A 27,869-nucleotide genomic window follows, 5' to 3' on the forward strand; every position below is an offset into this window, starting at 1 on the left:
TACAGAAGTGTTAAATAATTTAAGCATCCAAATTGAAAGCGTTAAAGATTAGTTTTTTGTTTGCCTTTCAACTTCATAGTGTAATGAGAAAGCAGTTTACTGTCTGCAATACCTTTACACAAGGTCAGGTCTCTGTACATTCCAATAACTTAGAGCCAAGGACACTTCTCGATTTATTTGACAACGTATTATTCAGTGCTTCCATATAGTCAGGTACATCTTGTATATTCTTCAAACAAAAAATGTCAACAATCAATATCCAACAGAAAGCTGGAGTTCCTGTAGCTAGGATTTATCCACTGCACCTTTAAAGTATTGAAAGCACAGCCTCACTAATTTGGATCAAATGGCATACTTCAGTTTTATAGAGTATAATGTGAAGTTCAAAATTGCTGTAATTCAACTATTAGCTAGTGATAGGTTTAGTTTGCCGACCTAAAGAAAAGTTATGCACTATTTACCACCCCTATCCAAGAGAGATCAAATTTCAAGCATTGGCAATTCCAATCACTCCACAGGCTAAGCGTCCTCCAGCATTTCCAGTTCGGGTGCTTTCTTCATCTCCCCCTTTGCCCAAGTCATCTTCTTTCTCGTGAATCTTTAAAAAAGAGCACAAAAATAACAGCATAACATGGAAAGGGCATTTATATTCTTACAGGAGGTACAGTAATAACAAGTGTGCTTATGTAGCTCCTTAAAATCCCAAGGTGTTTTGCAGCCAATAAAGTCTGAAATACTGCACAAAACATGCTAACTCAAATATTACAGTTGCATTTAATCAGCATTAGGTTTGTGACCATCTTTTTTATTCAATTTGAAAGGGCAGATTATAAACTATGCAACTTCCAAGCTCAATTTGTTAATGCAAATTCCAAGAAAAGTTATCGATCCGATTGCTCAACATGGCTGTATTCATGGCATGCAAATGGTCAGAATAATGTCAAGTCTCACTTCACACTTTAATAAGTTTGGAAGTTCATTTGTTACTAAGTCATGGCTGCAACTTCTTTCCAGTCTTTACTCCGCCAAGTACAACAGGAAGATTTTAAAAGATTTAGATTCACAAATGTTCCAAAAAAAAAAGCAGCTATCAATCAACTTAATAGAACTGTGGTTAGTTCATCAGCAAGGCATCTGTGGTTTGTTTACATGCTTGAATCACAGCTATTTATTAATTACAATAATTATTTCACAAGTCTGAATACTTACCACAAGTGTACGTCCAATGATGGACAGTTCTCCTGATAGACTGAGCATTTTATCCTTTATTTCAAATTTGGCTTTACCGCTGTTATCAGCCACAACATTGCCAAGATCACCAACATGTCTATAATGAATTACATAATTATTGATTGAACTTTGTTTTGAAACTAAAACATGTGAAAAAGCATTACAGCAACCAAGCAGCACTTCATGTTGGTAGTAAGTTGCAATTTAATACAAGCTATTTCATATAATTACCTTCATGCTTTTAAGGAAAAATATATATATAAAAACATACTGTTATCCAATTCTTAACATTCAAACGCAGAAGATATTCCAGAGATGTTTAGTGAATCAGCCTTTAAAATAACTTAATACAAATCACTTATTAGTGCAGCACAATATACAATCTGGAGGACAAACACTTACACTGATATTCTAGTGTGTTAGCTTTGAATTCAGTGGAAATTACATTTGAAAAAATTGCAGAAAATGTGACAAGGCAAAAATCAAAGTAGTCAAATGTCCTGTACAGGCAACAATCAAATGTTAATCGATTTCATATTTAAAACCAACAAGAATAGACTTCCTAGCCAGGCAGTCTTAAACAAGATCCAATGACAAATCTATACCTACTGCTTTTGTCTTAATGTCTTTCATTCTGAGTGTTACTGGGAAATGGGACGTAATTCTTACATACAATTTAAGTTATGAGCTATCTTCTTAAGTAGCTCTGGTCACCATCTTGGATTTTGGTTGGTTGGTTGGTGGGCATCTGTCTGTCTCAAAGGACAATGGGTGAGGATCATCACCACAAGCCTGCTGGAAGGTATGGAAACCCCGAGATGCTCAGCCATCGAGATCCCCTTCGGCCTCACCACTGTAGTCCAAAGGAAAGCTTATGAAGCAATTGTTGATTGTGTGGATAGTCAGAGGCTTTTTCCCTAGGGCTGAAATGGCTATCACGAGAGGGCATAGTTTTAAGGTGTTTGTAAGTAGGTACAGAGGAGATGTCAGGGGCAACTTTATTTTAAAAACGCAGAGTGGTGAGTGCGTGGAATGGGCTGCTGGTGATGGTGGTGGAGGGGGATACGATAGGGTCCTTTAAGAGACTCCTGGATCGGTACATAGAGCTTAGAAAAATAGAGTCAAGTCAAATTTATTTATAAAGCACATTTTAAAACAACCCATGTTGACCAAAGTGCTGTACAAACCATAACAGGTAGCTAAATTCACAAATTCAAGAAACAGATATAAACAACAAGGCACGCAGCTTATAGGCACAAAATAAACAACACATGAGCCTAGGCACAAGCCAAAAATCAGCCACATCAAATGCTAGTGAATAAAGGTAAGTTTTGAGCTTGGACTTAAAAGAGTCAATGGAGGGGACAGATCTGATAGGGAGGGGAATGCTGTTCCACAGTCTAGGGGCTACAGCAGCAAAGGTGCGGTCACCCCTGAACTTAAATTTAGATCGCGGGACAGCCAGGAACCCCAAGTCAGCTGACCTGAGGGACCTGGAAGTAGAATAAGGGGTTAGAAGGTCTGCGATATAGGAGGCGGCCAGCCCACTTAGGGCTTTATAAGCAAACAGGAGAACCTTAAAATCAATTCTAAACCATACTGGTAGCCAGTGGAGAGAGGCCAGGATAGAAGTAATATGGTCCCTCTTCCGGGCACCTGTCAGGAGCCTGACTGCAGCATTCTGGACCAGTTGCAGGCAGGACAGGGACGACTACTAATCCCAGTATACAGGGCAATGAGTAACCGTAGATAATTTCTTGTTCAGCACAGCATTGTGGGCCAAAAGTTCTGTATTGTGCTGTAGTTTTTCTATGTTTCTACATTTCAATACGTTGGAAGAATGCTGCTGGAAGAATGTTCAATGACGTCCAACCACCTTAGGGGCTTCATTCCAGAGTTGCAGCCTGAATTTACTCCCGTAACCTTCGTCTCTCCCGAGGCTGCCCACAAGGCGGTGGATCTTAGATTTTAACACAATAATAGGGGAATAGTACTATTTCAAGTCAGAATATTGTTCGGCTAGTGAAGAATCTAGTGGTCATGTGGTGGCATTTGCAATTCCCTGCTGCCCTCTTTTTTTCTAGATGGACTCAAACCTTGCTTACTTAGATGGGGTTGGGCTATAGGGAGTTAAGTTTTGGGTTGTTTGCTATACCAGCAAGCCTCTGCTTGGTATTGGAGCACTGTATGTGATTGCTTAGGTTCAACAACTGTTGATAATTTTCACCATATCACCAAGCTATACAATGTCATGGGGAGGTGGCTGGATACTGAAATTGGTGGTCTTCCACTTGCGGAGTGAAACTTTTACTTATTTGTAAGTACTTAAGTATTATACAAATTTTGATGCACATGCTAGTTCCTCATAGAAACAAAGGAACAGAGTATTGCAATTAGCAATAATCATATCTGTTAAATAGGGGGCCATGGACAATTCTGATTTGATGGAGAATGGACGTGAAAGCACAGAGGAACATATGGAGAAATTTCTGAAACGCTCGTTTGCTGCTGTCGTTACTGCGTGCTCGGGAATCTTTCGGAGGGTAGGCCTCAAAATCCCCGGCCTTGCCTGCTTTTGGCGACCGAGAAGGAGGTCGAATCGTTCGGACAGAGATGGCGCTCAGTACTCGGTGTCGGAGAGCTGATCAGAGCTCTAAGTTTTCGGATGCCTCAGAGTCGGATTATGGTCGGCATGGCAGGAAGAGTTTTTCTTCCTTCTCCCGTCTGCGTGAGATGTGAGACATTTGAGAGACTTTACTGTGCTCATGGACTTCTTCATCAAGTTATGTATTGTTGCACTGTTTGTAACTATATGTTATAATTATGTGGTTTTGTCAGTTTTTCCAGTCTTGGTCTGGCCTGTGTTTTGTGATACCACACTGGAGGAAATATTGTATCATTTCTTAATGCATGCATTACTGAATGACAATAAAAGAGGACTACGTGACTTCATAATCTAGTACAAAATAAAAACACTGAAATTGTCAAAGTAGTAATTAGTTAAAATGAATAAAATTATCTTGAGCAAAGGCAATAAATAGGCCCACCTGAAATGTTCACAATACTCTAACTTAGCTAGACCTAACAGTTAAAAAGACATTCTTCGCCTCTAAAAGAGCATGTTCCATATAAAGTGCATCGAGAGGCTCACCTTTCTACGTCATCTGGTCCGCCATGCTTTTTATTAAAAGGATTATAGTGTGGTCCTGCGCTGATACAACCTATCATGTAAATAAATACAGCATAATGAATCTATCACCAAAAAGTTAGTATATCTACACAAGGCATACAATACTTAATTTATCACTAACCTTTCAGTTATGCTGAGTTTAAAAAAAAAAGTGGCAAAATACATGTACATTTGGACTTGGAATCAAATAGTGGGACAAAAGGTTAGAGATCTGAGAAAGCAAAAAAGACAAAGATAAGGGTAGCTAATAAATTCAAGCTCGAGGACTGCTGTAATGGACTGGGTGCCAGAAGCTCCCCCCCTGCCCGCCCCCCCCCGGCAGTCTTTTGATGCTAGGGAAAGCTGTGACTAACTTTAAAACACAGAATTCTTCTACAGGTCAGCAGAACATCAAAATAACCATTTCCAAGTTTAAAGATAAACGTTCATTTATCCTGTTGATATTTTCTCACCATGGCACGTGTGGCTTAGTCACCAATATTCTATATATACATTGTCGGTAGTTAGTTAATGAAAACCAATTTCAATCTCGAATTTAATGTAAATCTAATTCTTTGGTTCATTAACATATAGAGTTATTTAATACAACTGGAATTAAGAACCAGCTATTTTCAAAAAAAAAAGCCACAACACATTCTGGAATTTGGCTTTAGTCTTTCATTCTGCAGCTAATTATGATGAGAAGAGGATGCAAAGTGCATGTACCATGTCTATGAAAAAAGCCAAGTAAAAGAAAAACACAGATTTGTTTCCCCATCATCTTGGACCCTCCCCCCTTCGATCTTTGTACTAGGGCTTCTCTGCCAAGAGCACATGGTAATAGATGTGTCACTACCATCCCTGATTAAAAATAGAGTATAAAGAAATCCTTGACCCACAGTGATAACTTTTTGCAGCAGTGCTGTAATACTATTCTAAAATTTGACAACTGAATTTTAAAATTGCTCCCCTCCCCAAATGCCCAGATAATGGTATTACAAATGCTTGACTCATTTGAACTGTATACTCATAGCCCAATGAATTAGTTACAGCTTTACTTTCCTCCCTCTTTCACACCAATTTCTGGTGATGTTAATTTTCCCCAATTAACCTTATGTAATATTTACAAAAGAATCAATTTCCACACTATTTCAAAATATCCAACCCTATCCAACAATGCTGGAGACAGTTCCCAGTATTTTCATGGCGAACTCCAGTAAAGGAACTATTCTGGTTTTGAACTTTTGACTGATGAGACCAATTTTTGTCTGGATGTACCATACTCGGGTCTTAAGTTTTACTTGGTGCCTTCTGGTCTCAAAAAGAGACAAAAGACACTGCAATTTTTTGTGCTTCATCAATTGAGGTGATTCTTTAGAACACTGGAACGCACCTTGAGCATAACTGCTTCGCCCTCTGCTGTATTTTCTACAAACCCCATTTCCAGAACAGTTGGGATATTTTCCAAAATGCAATAAAAACAAAAATCTGTGGTATGTTAATTCACGTGAACCTTTATTTAACTGACAAAAGTACAAAGAAAAGATTTTCAATAGTTTTATTGACCAACTTAATTGTATTTTGTAAACATACACAAATTTAGAATTTGATGGCTGCAACACACTCAACAAAAGTTGGGACAGAGTTAAAATAAGATTGAAAAGTGCACAGAATATTCAAGTAACACCGGTTTGGAAGACTCCACATTAAGCAGGCTAATTGGTAGCAGGTGAGATGTCATGTCTGGGTATAAAAGTAGCATCCATCAAAGGCTCAGTCTTTGCAAGCAAGGATGGGTCGTGGCTCACCCCTTTGTGCCAAAATTCATGAGAGAATTGTTAGTCAGTTCAAAAGGAACATTTCTCAACGCAAGATTTCAGAGAATTTAGGTCTTTCAACATCTACAGTACATAACATTGTGAAAAGATTCAGAGAATTCAGAGACATCTCAGTGCGTAAAGGGCAAGGTCGGAAACCACTGTTGAATGCACGTGATCTTTGAGCCCTCAGGCGGCACTGCCTAAGAAACTATCGTGCTACTGTGACAATTATAGCCACCTGGGCTCGGCAGTACTTCCGAAAACCATTGTCACTCAACACAGTCTGTCGCTGCATCCAGAAATGCAACTTGAAACTGTATTACGCAAGGAGGAAGCCATACATCAACTCTATACAGAAACGCCGGCGAGTTCTCTGGGCCCAAGCTCATCTCAGATGGACCGAAAGACTGTGGAACCGTGTGCTGTGGTCAGATGAGTCCACATTTCAGTTAGTTTTTGGAAAAAAACAGGCGTCGAGTTCTCCGTGCCAAAGATGAAAACGACTATCCAGATTGTTATCAGCAAAAGGTGCAAAAGCCAGCATCTGTGATAGTATGGGGGTGCATCAGTGCCCACGGCATGGGTGAGTTGCATGTATGTGAAGGTACCATTGACTCTGGGGCGTATATTAGGATCTTAGAGAGACATACGTTGCCATCAAGGCGACGTCTCTTACCGGGACGTCCATGCTTATTTCAGCAGGACAATGCCAGACTACATTCTGCATGGGCTGCAACAGCGTGGCTTTGTAGACACAGAGTGTGTGTGCTTGACTGGCCTGCTGCCAGTCCAGATCTACCTCCTATCGAAAATGTATAGCGCATCATGAAGAGGAGAATCAGACAACGGAGACCACGGACTGTTGAGCAGCTTAAGTCTTGTATCATGCAAGAATGGACAAAATTTCCAATTGCAAATCTACTACAATTAGTATCCTCAGTCCAAAACGATTAAAATGTGTTATTAACAGGAAAGGTGATGTAACACAATGGTAAACATGCCTCTGTCCCAACTTTTGTTGAGTGTGTTGCAGCAATCAAATTCTAAATTTGTGTATGTTTACAAAATACAATTAAGTTGGTCAGTAAAACTATTGAAAATCTTTTCTTTGTACTTTTGTCAGTTAAATAAAGGTTCACGTGAATTAACATATCACAGATTTTTGTTTTTATTGCATTTTGGAAAATATCCCAACTTTTCTGGAAATGGGGTTTGTACATCCAAGGTTGTGTGGCTAGGTACTGCACAAGCACCACCTGTAAATTTGCCGACAACACAACTGGCAGAATTTCAGATAGTGACAAGAGGTAGATCAGCTGGTTGAGTATGTTGCACTTATCAGTAAGACCAAGAAGTTGATTGTACACTTCAGGATGAGGAAGTCAAGGGAATACACACACCAGTCACTACCAAGGAATCAGAAGTGGAAAGGATGAGCAGTTTCAAGTTCCTGGGTGTCAACATGTCCAAGAATCTAGTCTGGACCCCAACATGTTTGAAGCAATTACAAAGAAGGCACAGCAGCTACATTTCGTAGAAGGTTGAGAAATATTGGTATGTCAAAGTTCCTTGCAAATTCCAACAGATGTACCATGTATCACAGCTTGTAACTGGTTGCATCACCTTCTGGAATGGAGGGGCAATTGCACAGGATCAGGAAAAACTGCAGAAAGTTGTAAACTCTCCAGCTCAATCACAGGCACTAGTCTTCCTGGCAGCCAGGACACTTTAAAAAGATGATGCCTCAAAAAGGATGCATCCTTCATTAAGGACCCCCATCACATACATGCCCTCCTTTTATTGCTACCTCATCGCACACTCTTCATTGAAATTTAAAATTTAATTATATATTGCAATGCATGGCTGCTGCAAAACTGATTTCACAACACATGCCAGCAACATTAAACCTGGTTAGAAGCATAAAAAATTACAGCACAGAAACAGGCCTTTTGGCCCTTCTTGGCTGTACCAAACCATTTTTCTGCCTTGTCCCACTGACCTGCACCTGGACCATATCCTTCCATACACCTCTCATCCATGAACCTGTCCAAGTTTTTCTTAAATGTTAAAACGTGAGCCCGCATTTACCACTTCAACAGGCAGGTCATTCCACACTCCCACCACTCTGTGTGAAGAAGCCCCCCCCCCCGCACCATGTCCCCTTTAAACTTTTCTCCTTTCACCCTTAACCCATGTCCTCTGGTTTTTTTCTCCCCTAGCCTCAAAAAGCCTGCTTGCATTCACTCTATCTATACCCATCATAATTTTATATACCTCTATCAAATCTCCCCTCATTCTTCTACACTCCGGGGAATAAAGTCCTAATCTATTCAACCTTTCTCTGTAACTCACTTTCTCAAGTCCCAGCAACATCTTTGTAAACCACCTCTGCACTCTTTCAACCTTATTAATATCCTTCCTGTAATTTGGTGACCAAAACTGCACACAATACTCCAAATTCAGCCTCACCAATGCCTTATACAACCTCACTATAACATTCCAACTCTTATACTCAACTTTGATTTATAAAGGCCAATGTACCAAAAGCTCTCTCTATGGCCATATCTATCTGTGACACCACCTTTAGGGAATTTTGTATCTGTATTCCCACATCCCTCTGTCCTACTGCACTCCTCAGTGCCCTACCATTTACCTTATATGTTCTACCTTGGTTTGTTCTTCCAAAGTGCAATACCTCACACTTGTCTGTATTAAACTCCATCTGCCATTTTTCAGCCGATTTTTCCAGCTGGCCCAAATCCCTCTGCAAGCTTTGAAAACCTTCCTCACTGTCCACTACACCTCCAATCTTTGTATCATCAGCAAATTTGCTGATTCAACTTATCACATTATCATCCAGATCATTGATACAGATGACAAGTAACAATGGACCCAGCACTGATCTTTGTGGCACACCACTAGTCACAGGCCCCCACTCAGAGAAGCAATCCTCCACTACCACTCTCTGGCTTCTTCCACTGAGCCAATGTCTAATCCAATTTACTACCTCTCCACGTATACCTAGCGACTGAATCTTCCTAACTAACCTTCCATGTGGGACCTTGTCAAAGGCCTTACTGAAGTCCACATAGACAACATCCACTGCCTTCCCTTCATCCACTTTCCTGGTAACCTCCTCGAAAAACTCTTAACAGATTTGTTAAGCATGACCTATCACGCACAAAGCCATGTTGACTCTCCCTAATAAGTCCCTGTCTATCCAAATACTTGTAGATCCTATCTCTTAGTACTCCTTCCAATAATTTACCTACTACCAATGTCAAATTTACCGGCCTATAATTTCCCGGATTACTTTTAGAGCCTTTTTTTAAACAACAGAACAACATGAGCTATCCTCCGATCACCTCAACCGTAGATACCGATATTTTAAATATATCTGCCAGGGCCCCTGCAATTTCAACACTAGTCTCCTTCAAGGTCCGAGGGAATACCCTGTCAGGTCCTGGGGATTTATCTACTCTGATTTGCCTCAAGATAGCAAGCACCTCCTCCTCCTCAATCTGTATAGGTTCCATGACCTCACTACTTGTTTGCCTTATTTCCATTGACTCCATGCCAGTTTCCTTAGTAAATACAGACGCAAAAAACCCATTTAAGATCTCCCCCATTTCTTTTGGTTCCATACATAGCCAACCACTCTGATCTTCAAGAGGACCAATTTTATCCCTTACTATCCTTTTGCTCTTAATATACTCATAGAAGCTCTTTGGATTATCCTTCACCTTGACTGCCAAAGCAACCTCATGTCTTCTTTTAGCCCTAATTTCTTTCTTAAGGTTTTTTTTTTGCAATTTTATACTCAAGGACCTTATTTGCTCCCTGTTTCCTATACATGTCATACATCTCCCTTTTCCTTTTTATCAGAGTTCCAATATCCCTTGAGAACCAAGGTTCTGAGATTCTGATTGGCATTATTTACAATTATTCAAAATTCAGTCCATACCATTTGTATTATCCCCATAAGCATGAACGTGAAATCCATGTTTTCCAGGAGTCAGTCCAGTGATGCATCCTTTCACAGTCACAGATCCATCTTCCTGGAGGCAAATTCCACACAAAAAGCAAGCACAATTATTTCTTTTGTAATTCAATATTAACCAGTAGTAGCAATTAGAATGCAAACAGCTTCCAAACAGAACTTAAACTTTAATAAGGAAAGTCAACCACAAGCTTTGATTAATACAGTACATTTTAACATATGGTGACTGCTTCAGAGTTTGAAGGCCTCATTTGCATTTGCGAGATATCTAGAAGAGAAGGAATCCTAGTAGTGGCTTCATTGCCATAAAACAATTAAAACTAAATATTTTGACAAGACCCAAATGAGAACTTCATTTTCACAGCAAAAGAGAAAAATATGAAGCACAGGTGCCACCTGTTTAAACCTCCTGATTAAAATATTTACTTAATGGCACATTCACCAGAACTGCTTTACACATTGCATGTGAAACTGGCCAACTCTGCAAAAGTTAAAGCAGCAGTCCTTTTCTGACCAGATGAAAATCATTTGCAAAATTAAAGCAATTTAAACTGCCTTGCAGATTTGGTTGTAAAACATATTTCAAACCACCTTATTTATCTGACTGGAGTGTCGTTTAGGTCGATAATTATTCATGTTATTGCATCTGATTTCTGCTACATAAACCTAGTACTGTTTATGCACTATGGTAACAGATTATAATCAAACATGACAGGATCCACAAGTTTAACAACACTCTGGAAGAATCTAATACTAGGGTTCAATTGTTTTGGGTTACTACATAATTTAGTTTGTTTTGAAATTACAGCATGGCTTTCACTCCTGTTCCCAAACAAAGCAAATATTTAAACAAAATATTTTTTTAAAAAATCAACTACAGTTTTGTGGGTCGCAGGTTTATTACTTAATAATATTAAAAGACGGTTGAAAATATTCTGTCCTTGCAACACAAGAGGCAATAAACACTACTAGCCAGATTGTTTACATACAAAACCTCATGCTGCTAAAGTCCATTGAATGTTGGTTTAGTCAGCCTTCAATACCTTTTCTGTTAATACATTGAAATCAGGTTTGCTTGAAAATCTTTCTTGATAGTCTCTAAAGTACATTTCTAAATATCCAAGTATTAAACCATTCTAATTTTGTGGAAATAAAAAATGATCTGGCCAGAGGCCAAACTTTAGTTTCATGTGAAGTTTCCTACCATGAAAGAAATACAATTTTTAAAATTAGTATCATTTTCAGAGTTGGATTACAGTTCTATTGCAAAAATTTAACATTAGCAGTTGCTTAAATTGCAAGTGTATTTAGGTCAAGAGTAGGCACTTAACCTGTATTTTTGGCAACACTAACCCAAATTTTTGGCTGTGTCCATTATAGGCTCAATTGTGGTCTGTTACTTTTAAAAATTGGCAGATAGTTGCCAAGGCAAGACTTGGTTCTTCATTATATACAACACAATGGTCCATATTGAATTACAAAAGCAAATGGGTATCAAACAAAAGCAAACAATTTACAAAACTGCGATGCAAGAAAGCAGGTGCTTATGAAAAGGAACAGCTGGACTCTTGATGGCATTTTAGATTCCAACTATTCTTCACTGTGGAAGGCACTTGCAGTATGATGGAAGTTCCAGGTGTCGGGGGCATGAAGTGTGCGAGGTTACCATTACTAGAGAGAAGGTTGTTGGGAAACTGGAAGTCTGAAGGTAGATAAGTCCCCTGGACCAGGTGGTGTACACCCCAGAGTTCTAAAGGAGGAGGCAGAAGAGATTATGGTGGTATTAATAATGATCTTTCAAGAATCACTAGATTCTGGAATGGTTCAGGAAGACTGGAATATTGCAAATGTCTTCAAGAAAGGGACAGATGTAGAAGAAAGGAAACTATAGGCCAGTTAGTCTGACCTCAGTGGCTGAGAGATGTTGCAGTTGATTATTAAAGATGAGGTCTCAGGGTACCCGAGGCACATGATAAAATGGGCTGTAGTCAGCATGGTTTCCTCAAGGGAAAATCTTGCCTGATGAATCGGTTGGGATTCTTTAAAGTAGTATCAAGCAGGATTGACAAAGGGAAAAAAATAACAGTTGATGTTGGGTTTTCAGGCCTTTAACAAGGTGCCACATGAGGCTGCTTAACAAGCTTCGAGCCCATGGTATTACGGGAGCCATTCTAGCATGCATAAAGCAGTGGCTGACTGGCAGGGGGCAAAGAGAAGGAATAATGGGAGCCTTTTCTGGTTGGCTGCTAGTGACGAGTGGTGTTCCTCAGGGGTCTGTGTTGGCACTGATTCTTTTTACTTTATATGTCAATAATTTGGATGATAGAATTGATGGCTTTGTGGCAAAGTTTGCAGATGATATGAAGATAGGTGGAGGGGCAGGTAGTTTTGAAGTGGAGTCTACAGCAGGGCTTAGACAGATTAGGAGAATGGGCACAGAAATGACAGATGGGAGTGTATGGTTATGTACTTTTGTAGAAAAAATGAAAGGGTTGAATATTTTCTAAATAGAGAGAAAATACACAAAATCTAAATGCAAGAGGACCTGGGAGTCCTTGTCTAGGATTTCCTAATGGTTAGTTTGCAGGTTGAGTTTATGGTGAGAAAGGCAAATGCATTGTTAACATTAATTTTAAGAGGACTGGAATATAAAAGCAAAACTGAAAAGAACACTGGTGAGGCCTCACTTGCAGTGTTGTGAGCAGTTTTGGACCCCTTATCTTAGAAAGGATGAGCTGAAACTGGACAGAGTTCAAAGGAGGTTCACAAAAATGATTTCAGGATTGAATGGCTTCTCATATGAAGAACATCAGATGGCTCTGGGCCTGTATTCACTGGAACTTAGAAGAATGAGGGGTGACCTCATTGAAGGCTTTGATAGAGTGGCTGTGGAGAGGATGTTTCCTATGGTGGGAGAGTCTAAGACTAAGAGGACATAGCCTCAGAATAGAGGGGCAACCTTTTAGAACAGAGATGAGGAGGAATTTATTTAGCCAGAGAGGGGTAATCTGTAGAATTCTTTGCCACATGCAGCTGTGGTCATTATGTAGCCAAGTCATTATGTAGAAGCCAAGTCTGGGTGGCACTTTCCAGTACAACCCTAAACTAAATCATATTTACAGGACAGAAACTATTTTGTACTGATTGGTAGCTGCATATCTGACCGAACATGTGGACTGCCTCAAGGCCTCTGTTTAACATTTACATGCTCCCTCTAATTTAAATCATGATAACAAAACATCTTACCTTAATTACGCAGATAACACTAAGATTTATGTAACAACGTCATCAAATGACTATGGTTCCATATAATCACTATTGAATTACTGATCACATGAGCCAGAATTTTCTCCAGTTAAACAATTATTTCAGTTTTCTCTTTATTTTTGGTGCCGGAAAAGAATGGTTAAAAGTCAGTGCTCACTTAGAATGCCTGTCGTTATAGACCACAAACCTTGGTGTTGTGATGGTCTCTGACTTAAATTTTAATTGGCACATTAAAACAATTACAAAGTCAGCCTACCACCATTTAAAAAGTAGTGTTAAAAGGGCTTACAGTGGCATGCAAAAGTTTGGGCACCCCGGTCAAAATTTCTGTTACTGCGAATAGAAAAGTGACTGAGTAGAAGATGAATTGATCTCAAAGTCATAAAGTTAAAGATGAAACATTCTTTTCAACATTTTAAGCAAATTTAGTGTATTACTTTTGTTTTGTACAATTTTAGAGTTGAAAAAAAAGGAAAGGAGCACCATGCAAAAGTTTGGACACCCCAAGAGATCTGAGCTCTCAGATAACTTTTACCATGGTCACAGACCTTCCATTAGCTTGTTAGGGCTATCGCTTGTTCACAATCACCGTTAGGAAAGGCCAGATGATGCAAATTTCAAAGCTTTGTAAATACCCTGACTCCTTAAACCTTGTCCCAACAATCAGCAGCCACGGGCCCCTCTAAGCAGCTGCCTAGCACTCTGAAAATTAAAATAAATGATGCCCACAAAGCAGGAGAATGCTGCAAGAAGATAGCAAAGCATCTTCAGGTAGCCATTTGCTAGGTTTGTAATGTAATTAAGAAATGCTGGAGGTCAAGTTGAGGTCTGGAAACTTTCCGAGAGAACTGCTCGTAGGATTGCTAGAGAGGCAAATCAAAACCCCCGTTTGACTGCAAAAGACCTTTAGGAAGATTTAGCAGACTCTGGAGTGGTGGTGCACTGTTCTACTGTGCAGCGACACCTGCACAAATATGACCTTCATGGAAGAGTCATCAGAAGAAAACCTTTCCTGCGTCTTCACCACAAAATTCAGCGTCAGAAGTTTGCAAAGGAACATCTAAACAAGCCTGTTGCATTTTGAAAACAAGTCCTGTGGACTGATGAAGTTAAAATAGAACTTTCTGGCCGCAATGAGCAAAGGTACGTTTGGAGAAAAAAGGGTGCAGAATTTCATGAAAAGAACACCTCGCCACCTGTTAAGCATGAGGGTGGATAGATCATGCTTTGGGCTTGTGTTGCAGCCTGTGGTACAGGGAACATTTCACTGGTAGAGGGAAGAATGAAATACCAGGAAATTCTGGAAGCAAACATCACACCGTCTGTAAAAAAAAAGCTGAAGATGAAAAGATGGCTTCTACAACAGGATAATGATCCTAAACACACCTCAAAATCCACAATGGACTACCTCAAGAGGCGCAAGCTGGAAGTTTTGCCATGGCCCTCACAGTCCCCTGACCTAAACAACATCGAAAAATCTGTGGATAGATCTCAAAAGAGCAATGCATGCAAGACGGCCCAAGAATCTCACAGAACTAGAAGCCTTTTGCAAGGAAGAATAGGCGAAAATCCCCCAAACAAGAATTGAAAGACTCTTAGCTGGCAACAGAAAACGTTTAATAAGCTGTGATACTTGCCAAAGAGGGTGTTACTAAGTACTGATCATACAGGGTGCCCAAACTTTTGCTTCGGGCCCTTTTCCTTTTTTCTTACAGGTTTCCCCCACTGTCTGAAGGTAGAGCATTCCTATGAAACGGTTCGTAAGCCGGAAATGTCGTAAAGTGAATAAGCAATTACCATTTATTAATATGGGTAAAATTTTTGAGCATTCCCAAACCCAAAAAATAACCTACAAAGTCATGCCAAATAACACATAAAACCTAAAATAACAGTAACATATAGTAAAAGCAGAAATGATATGATGAATACACAGCCTACATAAAGTAGAAATACTTTTCTGCAGCACTGTCTAGCGCAGCGAAAATCTCACAGCAGCACACTCGGCAGAAACAGCACACAAGCGCTCTCGGCAGAAACGCTCTCTCCAGTAACCTTTAAGCTATGAAGCTGCCAAATCATACCAAATAACACATAAAAATACACAGCATACATAAACTAGAAATAATGTATGTACAGTGTAGTTTCACTTACCGGAATCAGGAAGACTCTCAATAAATTGCAGTTTCGTCACAGTTAAACACTTGCTTATACGAATAACCACTTTCTGTAATTATTTTCCTCAGTTCTGCTGGGAACTTTTCGGCAGTTTCAGTATCAGCTGAAGCACTCTCTCCGGTAAACGTTAAACTATGAAACTGCCCTCACCTCAGAAACCAATCAAACCACCCATCCACTTTCGCAACACTTTCATCACCATCGTCCAGTGCTTTCTGTTTCAGCTTATTAAAAAGACTGACTGATTTCTCCTTAAGCATAAGTAGTCTTAATGGAACACCATGCTTTGTACACCCATCAATCCACTCAAGCAATAGACTTTCCATTTTATCCATTATTGGATGCCGACTAAGAGAGACCATTTTGCTACGACCAGAACCAACAGTAACATCGGCAGCTTTCAAAATTCTCTCTCTGCATATAAATAGTGCGAATGGTGGACGCAGGCAAGTTCAACGCGCGGACAATGTCCTTACTTCGTTCACCACGATCGAAACGCTTAATTATGTCTAGTTTTATGCTAAGTGTAACACCCTTACGAGCTCTTTTAGGCTTTTCCCAATACCTTGGAACTCATCTTGCTAATGGATGCACAAAATAAATCGAGATAAAGCATGTGTTTAAGCAATGGCGACTAGAATGCAGTTCGGGGGGGGGAGGAGCTTGGCTGTTTGGGCGCGTGCTGCCTTTTTTTTTATAACAGTGAAAACACCTTGTTAGCAAAAACAGGTAACTAATGTAGGTCTTCCATAACAGCGAGGTGTCGTAAAACGAACATTCAGAAAACGGGGGACACCTGTATTCTGAAACTGTAAAAGGTGGAATTGAAAAAAGTAATCTTGCTTAAAATATTAAAGAGATGTGTCATCTTTAACTTTATGCCTTTTGGAAATCAGGTCATCTTTTACTCGCTTAGCTATTCACAGTAACAGAAATTTTGACCAGGGGTGCCCAAACTTTTGTATGCCACTGTTTATCTCAGTAAGATCGAGAAAAAGCCATCCATGCATTTATTTTGAGTTGGCTTGACTACTGTAATTGCGTTTTCACAGGTCTCCATAAAAAAATCCCTCAGACAGCTACAGCTCATTCAGAACACTGCTGCTAGAGTCCTCACTAAGACCAAGAAAGTAGAACACATCACTCCATTTCTCAGATCGCTAAACTGCCTTCCTGTCCATCAGAGGATTGACGTTAAAATATTATACAGCACTGAATGGTCTAGAGCCAAAATCCATCTCTGATCTCTTGAACCTTCATGAGCTCCAATACTAAGCTCCACATATCTGGAATAATCTTCCAGAGGATCTGAAGTCCACCCCAACTTTAAGCTCCAAGTCTTGATTTGAATTTTTTTCTTTTTGCTGTAGCTTTTAATTAGAACCTCCTGTATTAACTTCCATTTATCATATCCGTTTTGTGTGATTTTGTTCTTTTATACATGGCCAATATATGATCTTTGATTTTTAAATCTTGTTCTATGTAGAGTACTTTGAACTTGTGTTTGAAAAAGTGATATACAAATAAAGCTTGCTTATATTTAAGGCAGAGGTTGATAGATTCTTGATTGATCAGGGCATGAAGGGATACGGGGAGAAGGCAGGAGATTGGGGCTGAGGGGAAAATGGATCAGCCATGATGAAGTGGTTGAGCAGACTGAATGAGTCAAATGGCCTAATTCTGCTCCTATATTTTATAATCTAATTCCTGTATGCTGATGAATTCATTTTTTTCCCTGCTCAGCTTAGAGGATGCATTGGACCAAGGAAATCAACCTTATGTTTAGGTTATACTTGGCCAAAACTCAAGTACAGGCTTCCCCCGCCATCCAAAGGTAGAATGTTCCTTTGAAACGGTTCGTAAGCCAGAATGTCGTAAACTGAAGCAATTACCATTTATTTATATGGGAAAAATTTGTGAGTGTTCACAGACCCAAAAAATAACCTACCAGATCATGCCAAATAACACATAAAACCTAAAATAACAGTAACATATAGTAAAAGCAGGAATGATATGATAAATACACAGCCTATATAAAGTAGAAATTCTTTTCTGCAATTATTACACTGTCCATCGTAGCGAAAATCTCACACAAGCATTCTCAGCAAAAACACTCTCTCCAGTAGCCTTTAAGCTATGAAACTGCCAAATCATACCAAATAACACAAAAATATACAGCCTATATAAAGTAGAAATAATGTATGTACAGTGTAGTATCACTTACCGGAATTGGGAAGACAGCGAGCACACTGAAGGTGGTGTGTTAGGCTGAGTTGTTGGAGGTTGGGGTGGTGGGACACTGGGGTGTCATCTCATCGTCGTCTGTTTCCATCAGGGCAGGCAGGTCATCTTCACCAGCAACTTTGATGTGTGTTGCTTGAATTTCCAGCATCTGCAGAATTCCTGTTGTTTTCTTCTATGTCTGCCTGCCTTGATGTTGAAGGTCGAGGTTCGTCGTCTGCTGTGGCTGATGTGGAAGGCTTGAAAAACGACAGTATGCTTGACTGCTAGCCTCGTGCATTTTTCTATCATACAGTTCTTTGTAAGCACTCAAACCATCCTGCAAATATGCCCTAAACCTACGTACCCTTTCAAAATTAAAGTCGTACTTTTCTGCAATCATTGTTGTCAATGCAGCAAAAATCTCACGCAGTTGCTTCACATTCAGTTCTCAGATGACTTCACTTTCAGTCCGTTCGCTGCTGCATTCGGTTTTGATTGTTATCCTTTCCTTTTCCATTTGCATTAGCTCTTCCTCTATCAATTCTTGGTCATGGGATGCCAAAACCTCTTCAACATCATCTTCGTCAACTTCCACAAGCCAAACTCACATTGTCCTTACTTCGTTCACCACAATCAAAATGCTTAATTATGTCTAGTTTTACGCTGTGTAACACCCTTATGAGCTTTTTGAGGCTTTTCCGATACCTTAGCACTCATCTTGCTAACGGATGCTCAAAATAAATTGACATAAAGCACAGATGATCACAGGCACGTGTTTAAGCAATGCTGGCTAGAATGCAGTTCCGAGGGAGGAGCGTGGCTGCTCGGGGCACACACTGCCTTTCTTCCTAACAATGAAAACACCTTCTGTTAGCGAAAACAGGTAACTAATGCAGGTCTTTCGTAACAGCAAGGTGTCGTAAAGTGAACGTTTGAAAAGCGGGGGACACCTGTACAAGATTCTGGATAATCATTCTCATCTGTTATTCAATAATCTCAACTTCCCTTTGAACATCTCCGAAAGATCTGCTGGGCAGATCGTTGGAAAGTACATTTCAGCTACTGATAGTCAGCAATGTCTTGTGAAAGATAATTCTGAGCTTCCACTTCACATAACAGTACTGCCACAGATTATATTGTGAGATTGGTCAATGGTGTTGCCAGACCAATCTTGATATAGATGCCACCTCACCAGAATAATTCCATGCTCTACTTCCAAATGTTATTCAATGCAGAATATTTATTCAGAGGATAGAGGGCAGTTGGTGGGGAAGTTTCCATGACTTATGTTTGACCAAATGCTAGGTGACTACAAGTGTCTGTTAAATGTGCTTCAGCTTTTATATTTCTGTATTGCAACCTCTTGGTATGTCAGCAGATGGGACAAAAAAATACGTGGGGTCTGTAATGGAATCGAGCATTTAGGCAAAGTATGATTCTGAATACACTTGTCTGGTTAGTAGTAGATGGGTTTTTTTCCCCCCAAACAGCCTGGTGATTTTGGGTCATTATTGACCAAGTTTTTTTTGCCTTAATTTAACATTCAAATTTAGGGGGAAAAAAAATACAGAGCAAGAGTCTACTTCAGTGGCAAATTAACAATAATGCATAGGTACAGATTGAAAATTTTATACAAATTGAGTTCACTTTCAAAACAGAGCCACCACAATGTTCCCATAGTAACTTCCCCCATCATGGATGCCAGTCTCCCATCAATTCATAAGAGAACTGGATAAAAAAATCATAGTCCAGAAAACATGTCACTTGTAATATTGAAGAAATGTACCTCATAACTAGCCACTTCTAAGCCAACTGTTAAAATATGGTTATAGCACATCCATCTATCCAAAAATGTGCACAATTGTCCAAAAATATTCTGTTAACAGCCAGAGAAATCCAAACTGGTTAACCTTGTATTTTTGATTAGATAAATCAGTGATTCCCAACGGGGGCTTAAGGAGAGATAGGGAGCGTTCAAGAGTTTCTTTTAAGGGAGGTGGCAAGCAGCACCCCAACTTGGGGCACGAGAACTGACCGACCTTTAGTAGAGTAGGTACTTCCAAAAAACAAACACAGGAAGAACCTTAGCTCTGAAGGCAGTAAGCACTTGTCGTCATAACGTCTGAAACGCTGCAATGTCATCCAACTTTACTAACCAAACAGACATTATTGGAGACGTATAAATTAGCAACCAGGGTGCCCAACAGTTCCCCTTGACGTGTGGCAAGGAACAAGTTCATGCAATTTAACAGTTTATCAGTCAAGTGCATCCTCTCAACTTTCTCTACAAATCGACAGAAAAAAAGTTGCGCAATGATACAGTGGTGGCCAGAACCAAGTAGTGAAATAGAACCGGTGAACCTGCCAACCCTGAGGATTCCTCAAGGTGCTCAAAGTGACCTTGGCTTCACGTGTGGTCAAGAACCATCTTTGGGGACTGAGATCTTTCGTGACTGGTCAATTTCACTAATTGAATAGTTTAAGGTAGCTTGTAGCTTGATCCTAACTAACATTCAGATTCCAACCTGAGTCCTTGTCAATTTAATTTTCACTGTTGTGATCACCTTCATCTTTGCCTTGCCGTTCCTTTGCCTGCCAATACCGTTGTTCCATCTGTGTCAACTCGCTGCCATCGTCAACATCCAATAGGCATTCCCAGTTTGGGTTAATTTTGTTATTCTAATTTAGCTCGATTAATGATGGATAAAGATGTGTGGCACGATCTCTAGGAGTCTGAAGGCATTAAAACCTTGAATTCTAATCCTGCTAAGAAACAGAAACTATAGATAGTGCGTCAATACAATGTTAAATATCTGGAGCATGGTTCATTCCATTCCTGTCAGATTAGCAACACCCCACGTCTTATTTGTAGACACTCTCCACAAAACCATCAAAATTGCAGGAACACTTCGGTAAAAAGACACCCTGAAAAGGCTACTTATGGTTTAACCCGGTTCCAGAAGATGAAAGCAGCATTTGAAAAGTGTTGCACACTCGAGTTATTTGCCAGGAAAGCAAAAAAATCTTTAGTGGTCTCATTGCTTCTTATAACATTTTCAAAATGATAATAAAGTGTGGAAAATCACATACAACTGGTGAAAGATTAATAATGCCTGCTGTATCAGAAGTGCTCACCACTGCTCTCAAAATGGATATCAGTATTTTAAGATCAATTCCTCTGAATAATAATTGTAGCTCATTGTATCGACAATGAGCTGAAGACATTGAGTATCAACTATGCATAGAGTTACAAGAAACAATTTGTGATAAACTGGATGAGTCAACTGTGCAAGATGAGGCATTGGTAATGGCATATGTATGGTTTATCAAAATTGGAAAAGTTTATGAAGAGATTCTCTTTTATAAAAAGTTAAAAACAAATACCACTGGAGAATCAATCTATGAGGAGCTCAAAATGTACACTGTGGATAAAATTGTTCCGATTAGGAACACAATTTCTTGTGCAACAGACGGAGCACCATATATGACAGGTCGCCGTACTGGTCTAGCAGCATTTATGAATAAAGAAATTCTAAGTCTGTTTGCAATCCATTGTGTAATTCATCATTAACATCTCACAGCCAAAAACCTCAGCCAGCAACTTTTTTCAAGCATGACTCTTGTAATATCTACCATCAACAAAATTAAAGCTCATCCATTAAATAGCAAAATATTTTGCCAGTTATGCCAAAGCAATGATGAAGAGTTTGAATGCTTGCTTCTTCACACTGAAGTGCATTGGCTGTCAAAAGGCTGCTGCTTAAAACATTTCTTTGATCTTTTTGACAAGAGCTTGGGAACATGGAGATGTGGCATACCTAGCTAATCTGTATGACAAAATTAACATTCTAAATATGAAACTGCAGGGGGAGAACTTCCAATTTAATCCAGGTAAAAATGCAGTGTCCACTCTTAATGGAAAAATGGAAATATACAAGCAAAACATTGGGAGAAGAATGTTCTCATTTTCCCCGCTTGGAAAGTATGGTGCTCTTTCACAGATGGTAATTTACATGAGTACTGCTTACACCTGCTGTCACTGAAGGAAGGTTTTCAGAATTGATTCAAAGATCTGAACAATCTGGAAGTTCTGGACTGGGTAATCAACCCATTTCATTACAAGGTGGAAGAACAGGAAGAGCTTACAAGAAGAAATTATCAACATTCAGAATGAGAAGCAGCAAAAAATGCTTTTTAAAAATGTCAGCTTGTAGTATGTGGCTACACTGTCACACAAAGTTTCCTGGTCTCTGGAGAAGAGCAAAATGGCTTTTCATTGCATTTCCATCCTCCTACCTTGTTGAAAGAAGCTTCTATGCCATGGACCACATACTCAAAAAAACAGAAACCGCTTGGACATTGTTACCCATGGGGACTTGAGGCTTTTGCTGTCACAACATGAACCAGATATTCAATGCCTGCTAAAACTATCAAGCTTAAGGATCACATTGATATTGAAGCTGCTGTACAGCGCACAAGTATTGTGTAAGCTAGGTTTAAGACAAATAAACTAGTGGGGGGGTGGTGTGTGCATTGAGCTTAAAAAGGCTGGGAAAGACAGATAAATGATGGAAAGCAAACAGTGCTTTTAAATGGCGTTTATTTTTCAATAATCTCTTCAGTGTCCTTGGTCACTCTGCTCCAGATTCAGTCCAAACACAACTGAAAATGACCATCTTTGGCAGCATTAAAAGAAAGTATGAAATCAAAGAGCTATGATTAATTGAAATAGGCACCAAAACAGAACAATTCCAGTCGTTGCAGTCATTTTACGACAAGGATTGCTATAGTTTCTAGAGGTCAATCATCTTAGCCTCAGGCTATCACTAAGACTTCTTCAGGATGGTTTCAATAACCTTCCTAGTAATGGGGCAGAAGTGGGGATGTTAAACACAATATTCTGTTGCATGAAAACAGTACGACCTAAACATTTAAGCATGGGCTTCTAACAGGCAAGTAACATTGATAATAGTGACAATTTCTAACAAGGCAGACTCCAACCACTTCCATTGACATTCAAACATTATCATTGCCATATTCACCACTATCAACATCCCAGAGTCAACAGCAAGTACCAAGTCAACTGGACCAGTCACACTGAGTACTGCATCTACATAAGAGCACGTCAGAGACTGTATCCTGCAGTCCATGGCTTGCCTATCATCTCAAAACTTTCCATCTACAAGTCAGAAGCATTACGAAATAGTCCCACTTTCTGGGATGCATCAAGCTCCACTGAGCACAACATAAATTCTAAAGGAAAAATTGCTGCCTCTTCATCCACTTAAACATTAATTCCTTTCTTCACTGGCACACTATTTTTCCAATATGTCCCACCTTATTCAATAGCACCCTCTTGCCTTCAAGTCTACATGTTGAGAATGCCCGAATATCTTAGATTCAGCACCATGTGTGATCTGGAGTAGGGTTTAACACCAACACTCCACAATGGTGCTGGTGAATGAATTGTACTGTGGCACTCCACACATTGTCCAGTGACAGATGTGACATTGTGCATTGAGCTGGACATTTGACTTGCATATTAAATAGATGAATCGTTCAGTTTCAATTATGCACCTTTAAATATAGTTCAGTTAATTAGGCCATAGGATAATCAGGGCAGCTGCTCATTTGGTACAACTCTTGAAGAACAAAACCTAATTGAGAAAATAGCAGGGATTTCCTTCATTTGGGAAACTATGCTGCTTATGACTATGGGAGAACTATAGGAGAATGAGGCAGTTACAGATGAGAGCTACAAGGAGGTAGTCACACGTAGGCTGTCGGAAGCAGGTCGTTGGGTGACAGTCAGAGGGGGGAAAGCGAAGGTGAGCAGACAGGTAGTGCAGAGCACCCCTGTAGCCATTCCCCTGAATAATAAGTTTACCGTCCTGGATACTGTCGGTGGGGATGACCGACCAGGTGTGAGCCACGGTGGCAGGGCCTCTAGCACGGAGTCTGACCCTGTGGTGCAGAAGGGTGGGACGGAGAAGAGGAGAGCTGTCGTCATTGGAGACTCTATAGTCAGGGGAGCAGACAGGAGATTTTGTGGACGTGAAAAGGACACCCGCATGGTTTGTTGCCTCCCGGGTGCCAGGGTCCGGGATGTCTCTGACCGGGTGCACGACATCCTGGTACGAGAGGGAAAGCAACCAGAAGTCGTGATACATGTTGGGACCAATGACATAGGCAGGAAGAGGGATGAGGTCCTGAAGTGTGAGTTTCGGGAATTAGGCAGAAGGCTGAAGAACAGGACGTCAAGGGTGACGTTCTCAGGATTTCTGCCAGTGCAACGTGACAGAGACGGTAAGAATTGGAGGAGATGGCAGTTGAATGCATGGCTGAGGAGTTGGTGCAGGGAGCAGGGTTTTAGATTTTTAGATCATTGGGATCTCTTCTGGGGAAGGTGGGTCCTGTACAGATTGGATGAGTTGCACCTGAACTCGAGGGGGAGCAATATCCTTGCAGGTAGGTTTGCTAGCATGGTTCGGGAGGGTTTAAACTAATTTGTGAGGGGGATGGGACCCAGAGCGATAGAGCAGTGAAAGAAGTGCATGGAGTAAAGCCAGATCTAACATACAGAGAGGATTTGAGGAAAAAGAAGCAGAATACACGGTGTAGAGACAGTAAGGTAGAAGGGCTGAAATGTGTGTACCTCAATGCAAGAAGCATCAGGAACAAAGGTGATGAACTGAGAGCTTGGGTACATACATGGAATTATGATGTAGTGGCCATTACAGAGACTTGGCTGGCACCAGGGCAGGAATGGATTCTCAATATTCCTGGATTTCAGTGCTTTAAAAGGGATAGAGAGGGCAGAAAAAGGGGAGAGGGGTGGCATTACTGGTCAGGGATACTATTACAGCTACAGAAAGGGTGGGTAATGTAGCAGGATCCTCTTTTGAGTCAATATGGGTGGAAGTCAGGAACAGGAAGGGAGCAGTTACCCTACTGGGGGTATTCTATAGGCCCCCTAGTAGCAGCAGAGATACAGAGGAGCAGATTGGGAGGCAGATTTTGGAAAGGTGCAAAAATAACAGGGTTGTTATCATGGGTGACTTTAACTTCCCTAATATTGATTGGCACCTGATTAATTCTAAGGGTTTAGATGGGGCAGAATTTGTTAAGTGTGTCCAGGATGGATTCCTGTCACAGTATGTGGACAGGCCGACCAGGGGGAATGCCATACTAGATCTAGTATTAGGTAATGAACTGGGTCAGGTCACAGATCTCTCAGTGGGTGAGCATCTGGGGGACAGTGACCACCGCTCCCTGGCCTTTATAATTATCATGGAAAAGGATAGAATCAAAGAGGACAGGAAAATTTTTAATTGGGGAAAGGCAAATTATGAGGCTATAAGGCTAGATCCTTGCGGGTGTGAATTGGGATGATGTTTTTACAGGGAAATGTACTATGGACATGTGGTCGATGTTTAGAGATCTCTTGCAGAGTGTTAGGGATAAATTTGTCCCGGTGAGGACGATAAAGAATGGTAGGGTGAAGAAACCATGGGTGACAAGTGAGGTGGAAAATCTAGTCAGGAGGAAGAAGGCAGCATACATGAGGTTTAGGAAGCAAGGATCAGCTGGGTCTATTGAGGAATATAGGGAAGCAAGAAAGGAGCTCAAGAAGCGGCTGAGAAGAGCAAGAAGGGGGCATGAGAAGGCCTTGGCGAGTAGGGTAAAGGAAAACCCCAAGGCATTCTTCAATTATGTGAAGAAAAAAAGGATGACAGGAGTGAAGGTAGGACCGATTAGAGATAAAGGTGGGAAGATGTGCCTGGAGGCTGTGGAAGTGAGCGAGGTCCTCACTGAATACTTCTCTTCGGTATTCACCAATGAGAGGGAACTTGATGATGGTGAGGACAATATGAGTGAGGTTGATGTTCTGGAGCATGCTAATATTAAGGGAGAGGAGGTGTTGGAGTTGTTAAAATACATTAGGACAGGTAAGTCCCCGGGGCCTGACGGAATATTCCCCAGGCTGCTCCACGAGGCGAGAGAAGAGATTGCTGAGCCTCTGGCTAGGATCTTTATGTCCTCGTTGTCCACGGGAATGGTAACGGAGGATTGGAGGGAGGCGAATGTTGTTCCCTTGTTCAAAAAAGGTAGTAGGGATAGTCCGGGTAATTATAGACCAGTGAGCCTTACGTCTGTGGTGGGAAAGCTGTTGGAAAAGATTCTTAGAGATAGGATCTATAGGCATTTAGAGAATCATGGTCTGATCAGGGACAGTCAGCATGGCTTTGTGAAGGGCAGATCGTGTCTAACAAGCCTGATAGAGTTCTTTGAGGAGGTGACCAGGCATATAGATGAGGGTAGTGCAGTGGATATGATTTATATGGATTTTAGTAAGGCATTTGACAAGGTTCCACACGGTAGGCTTATTCAGAAAGTTAGAAGGCATGGGATCCAGGGAAGTTTGACCAGGTGGATTCAGAATTGGCTTGCCTGCAGAAGGCAGAGGGTGGTGGTGGAGGGAGTACATTAGATTGGAGGATTGTGACTAGTGGTGTCCCACAAGGATCTGTTCTGGGACCTCTACTTTTCGTGATTTTTATTAACGACCTGGATGTGGGGGTAGAAGGGTGGGTTGGCAAGTTTGCAGACGACACAAAGGTTGGTGGTGTTGTAGAGTGTAGAGGATTTTCAAAGATTGCACAGAGACACTGATAGGATGCAGAAGTGGGCTGAGAAGTGGCAGATGGAGTTCAACCCAGAGAAGTGTGAGGTGGTACACTTTGGAAGGACAAACTCCAAGGCAGAGTACAAAGTAAATGGCAGGATACTTGGTAGTATGGAGGAGCAGAGGGATCTCAGGGTACATGTCCACAGATCCCTGAAAGTTGCCTCACAGGTGGATAGGGTAGTTAAGAAAGCTTATGGGATGTTAGCTTTCATAAGTCGAGGGATAGAGTTTAAGAGTCGCAATGTAATGATGCAGCTCTATAAAACTCTTGTTAGGCCACACTTGGAGTATTGTGTCCAGTTCTGGTCACCTCACTATAGGAAGGATGTGGAAGCATTGGGAAGGATACAGAGGAGATTTACCAGGATGCTGCCTGATTTAGAAAGTATGCATTATGATCAGAGATTAAGGGAGCTAGGGCTTTACTCTTTGGAGAGAAGATGAGAGGAGACATGATAGAGGTGTACAAGATAATAAGAGGAATAGATAGAGTGGCCCCAGCGCCTCTTCCCCAGGGCACCACTGCTCAATACAAGAGGACATGGCTTTAAGGTAAGGGGTGGGAAGTTCAAGGGGGATATTAGAGGAAGGTTTTTTACTCAGAGTGGTTGGTGCGTGGAATGCACTGCCTGAGTCAGTGGTGGAGGCAGATAAACTAGTGAAGTTTAAGAGACTACTAGACAGGTATATGGAGGAATCTAAGGTGGGGGCTTATATGGGAGGCAGAGTTTGAGGGTTGGCACAACATTGGGGGCCGAAGGGCCTGTACTGTACTGTGCTACTATGTTCTATGTTAACTGGTTGGGAGAGGAGACTGTTGCTGAACATTTTCTTACTAGTGCATCACGTGCATTGGTGTGGCCATTCAACAACACATTGTGCTTAGAACAAACAGTTTTTAAAATAGCATCAGTTGTGTGTGTTTTGTGTTCAAAAGCATGATTTTTGTGACTAATAATTGGCAAGTAAGCAAGACAATTGAAAACTGTTTTGCTCACTGCAGTTTTAAGCATTCAGGATCGGAAATGCTAGAAATAGCCAGAAGTGAAAATGAAACTATTACACTACTTCCGTTAGGAACTGCAAAAAATTTGGAGGATTCATTCACTGAAAACATTGCGTGAAGGTAGTCCATTATTTGCACTAGATGTTTGTGCTGATTTTGTCATTCACAGCCAAAAGAACATGGTATCATACACTGGATGAATTCCTCCATTAGTAATTATTAGGAACCAAGTTTTATAATGCTATAGCAGTATTCTGATTTGTTCTGTATTTATTTAAATGCACAATTTG

At 40.6% G+C, this 27,869-nt stretch overlaps 1 protein-coding gene across 1 annotated transcript in view; it reads right to left on the reverse strand.

Moving 5' to 3' along the window:
* Window positions 1-145: 145 nt before the first annotated feature.
* sod1 (superoxide dismutase 1, soluble) overlaps window positions 146-27,869 on the reverse strand; it is a 36,246-nt gene continuing 8,522 nt past the window's right edge. Inside the window, exons 2-5 of the mRNA XM_063050931.1 lie at window positions 10,184-10,277; window positions 4,382-4,451; window positions 1,210-1,327; window positions 146-598 (exon numbers count right to left, since the gene is read on the reverse strand). Coding sequence (XP_062907001.1) covers window positions 488-598; window positions 1,210-1,327; window positions 4,382-4,451; window positions 10,184-10,277 — 393 coding nt within the window. The 3' untranslated portion in view covers window positions 146-487. The remainder of the gene's footprint in view (window positions 599-1,209; window positions 1,328-4,381; window positions 4,452-10,183; window positions 10,278-27,869) is intronic.

The sequence above is a fragment of the Mobula hypostoma genome, chromosome 6 (genome assembly GCF_963921235.1).
Source record: "Mobula hypostoma chromosome 6, sMobHyp1.1, whole genome shotgun sequence".
NCBI lineage: Eukaryota > Metazoa > Chordata > Chondrichthyes > Myliobatiformes > Myliobatidae > Mobula > Mobula hypostoma.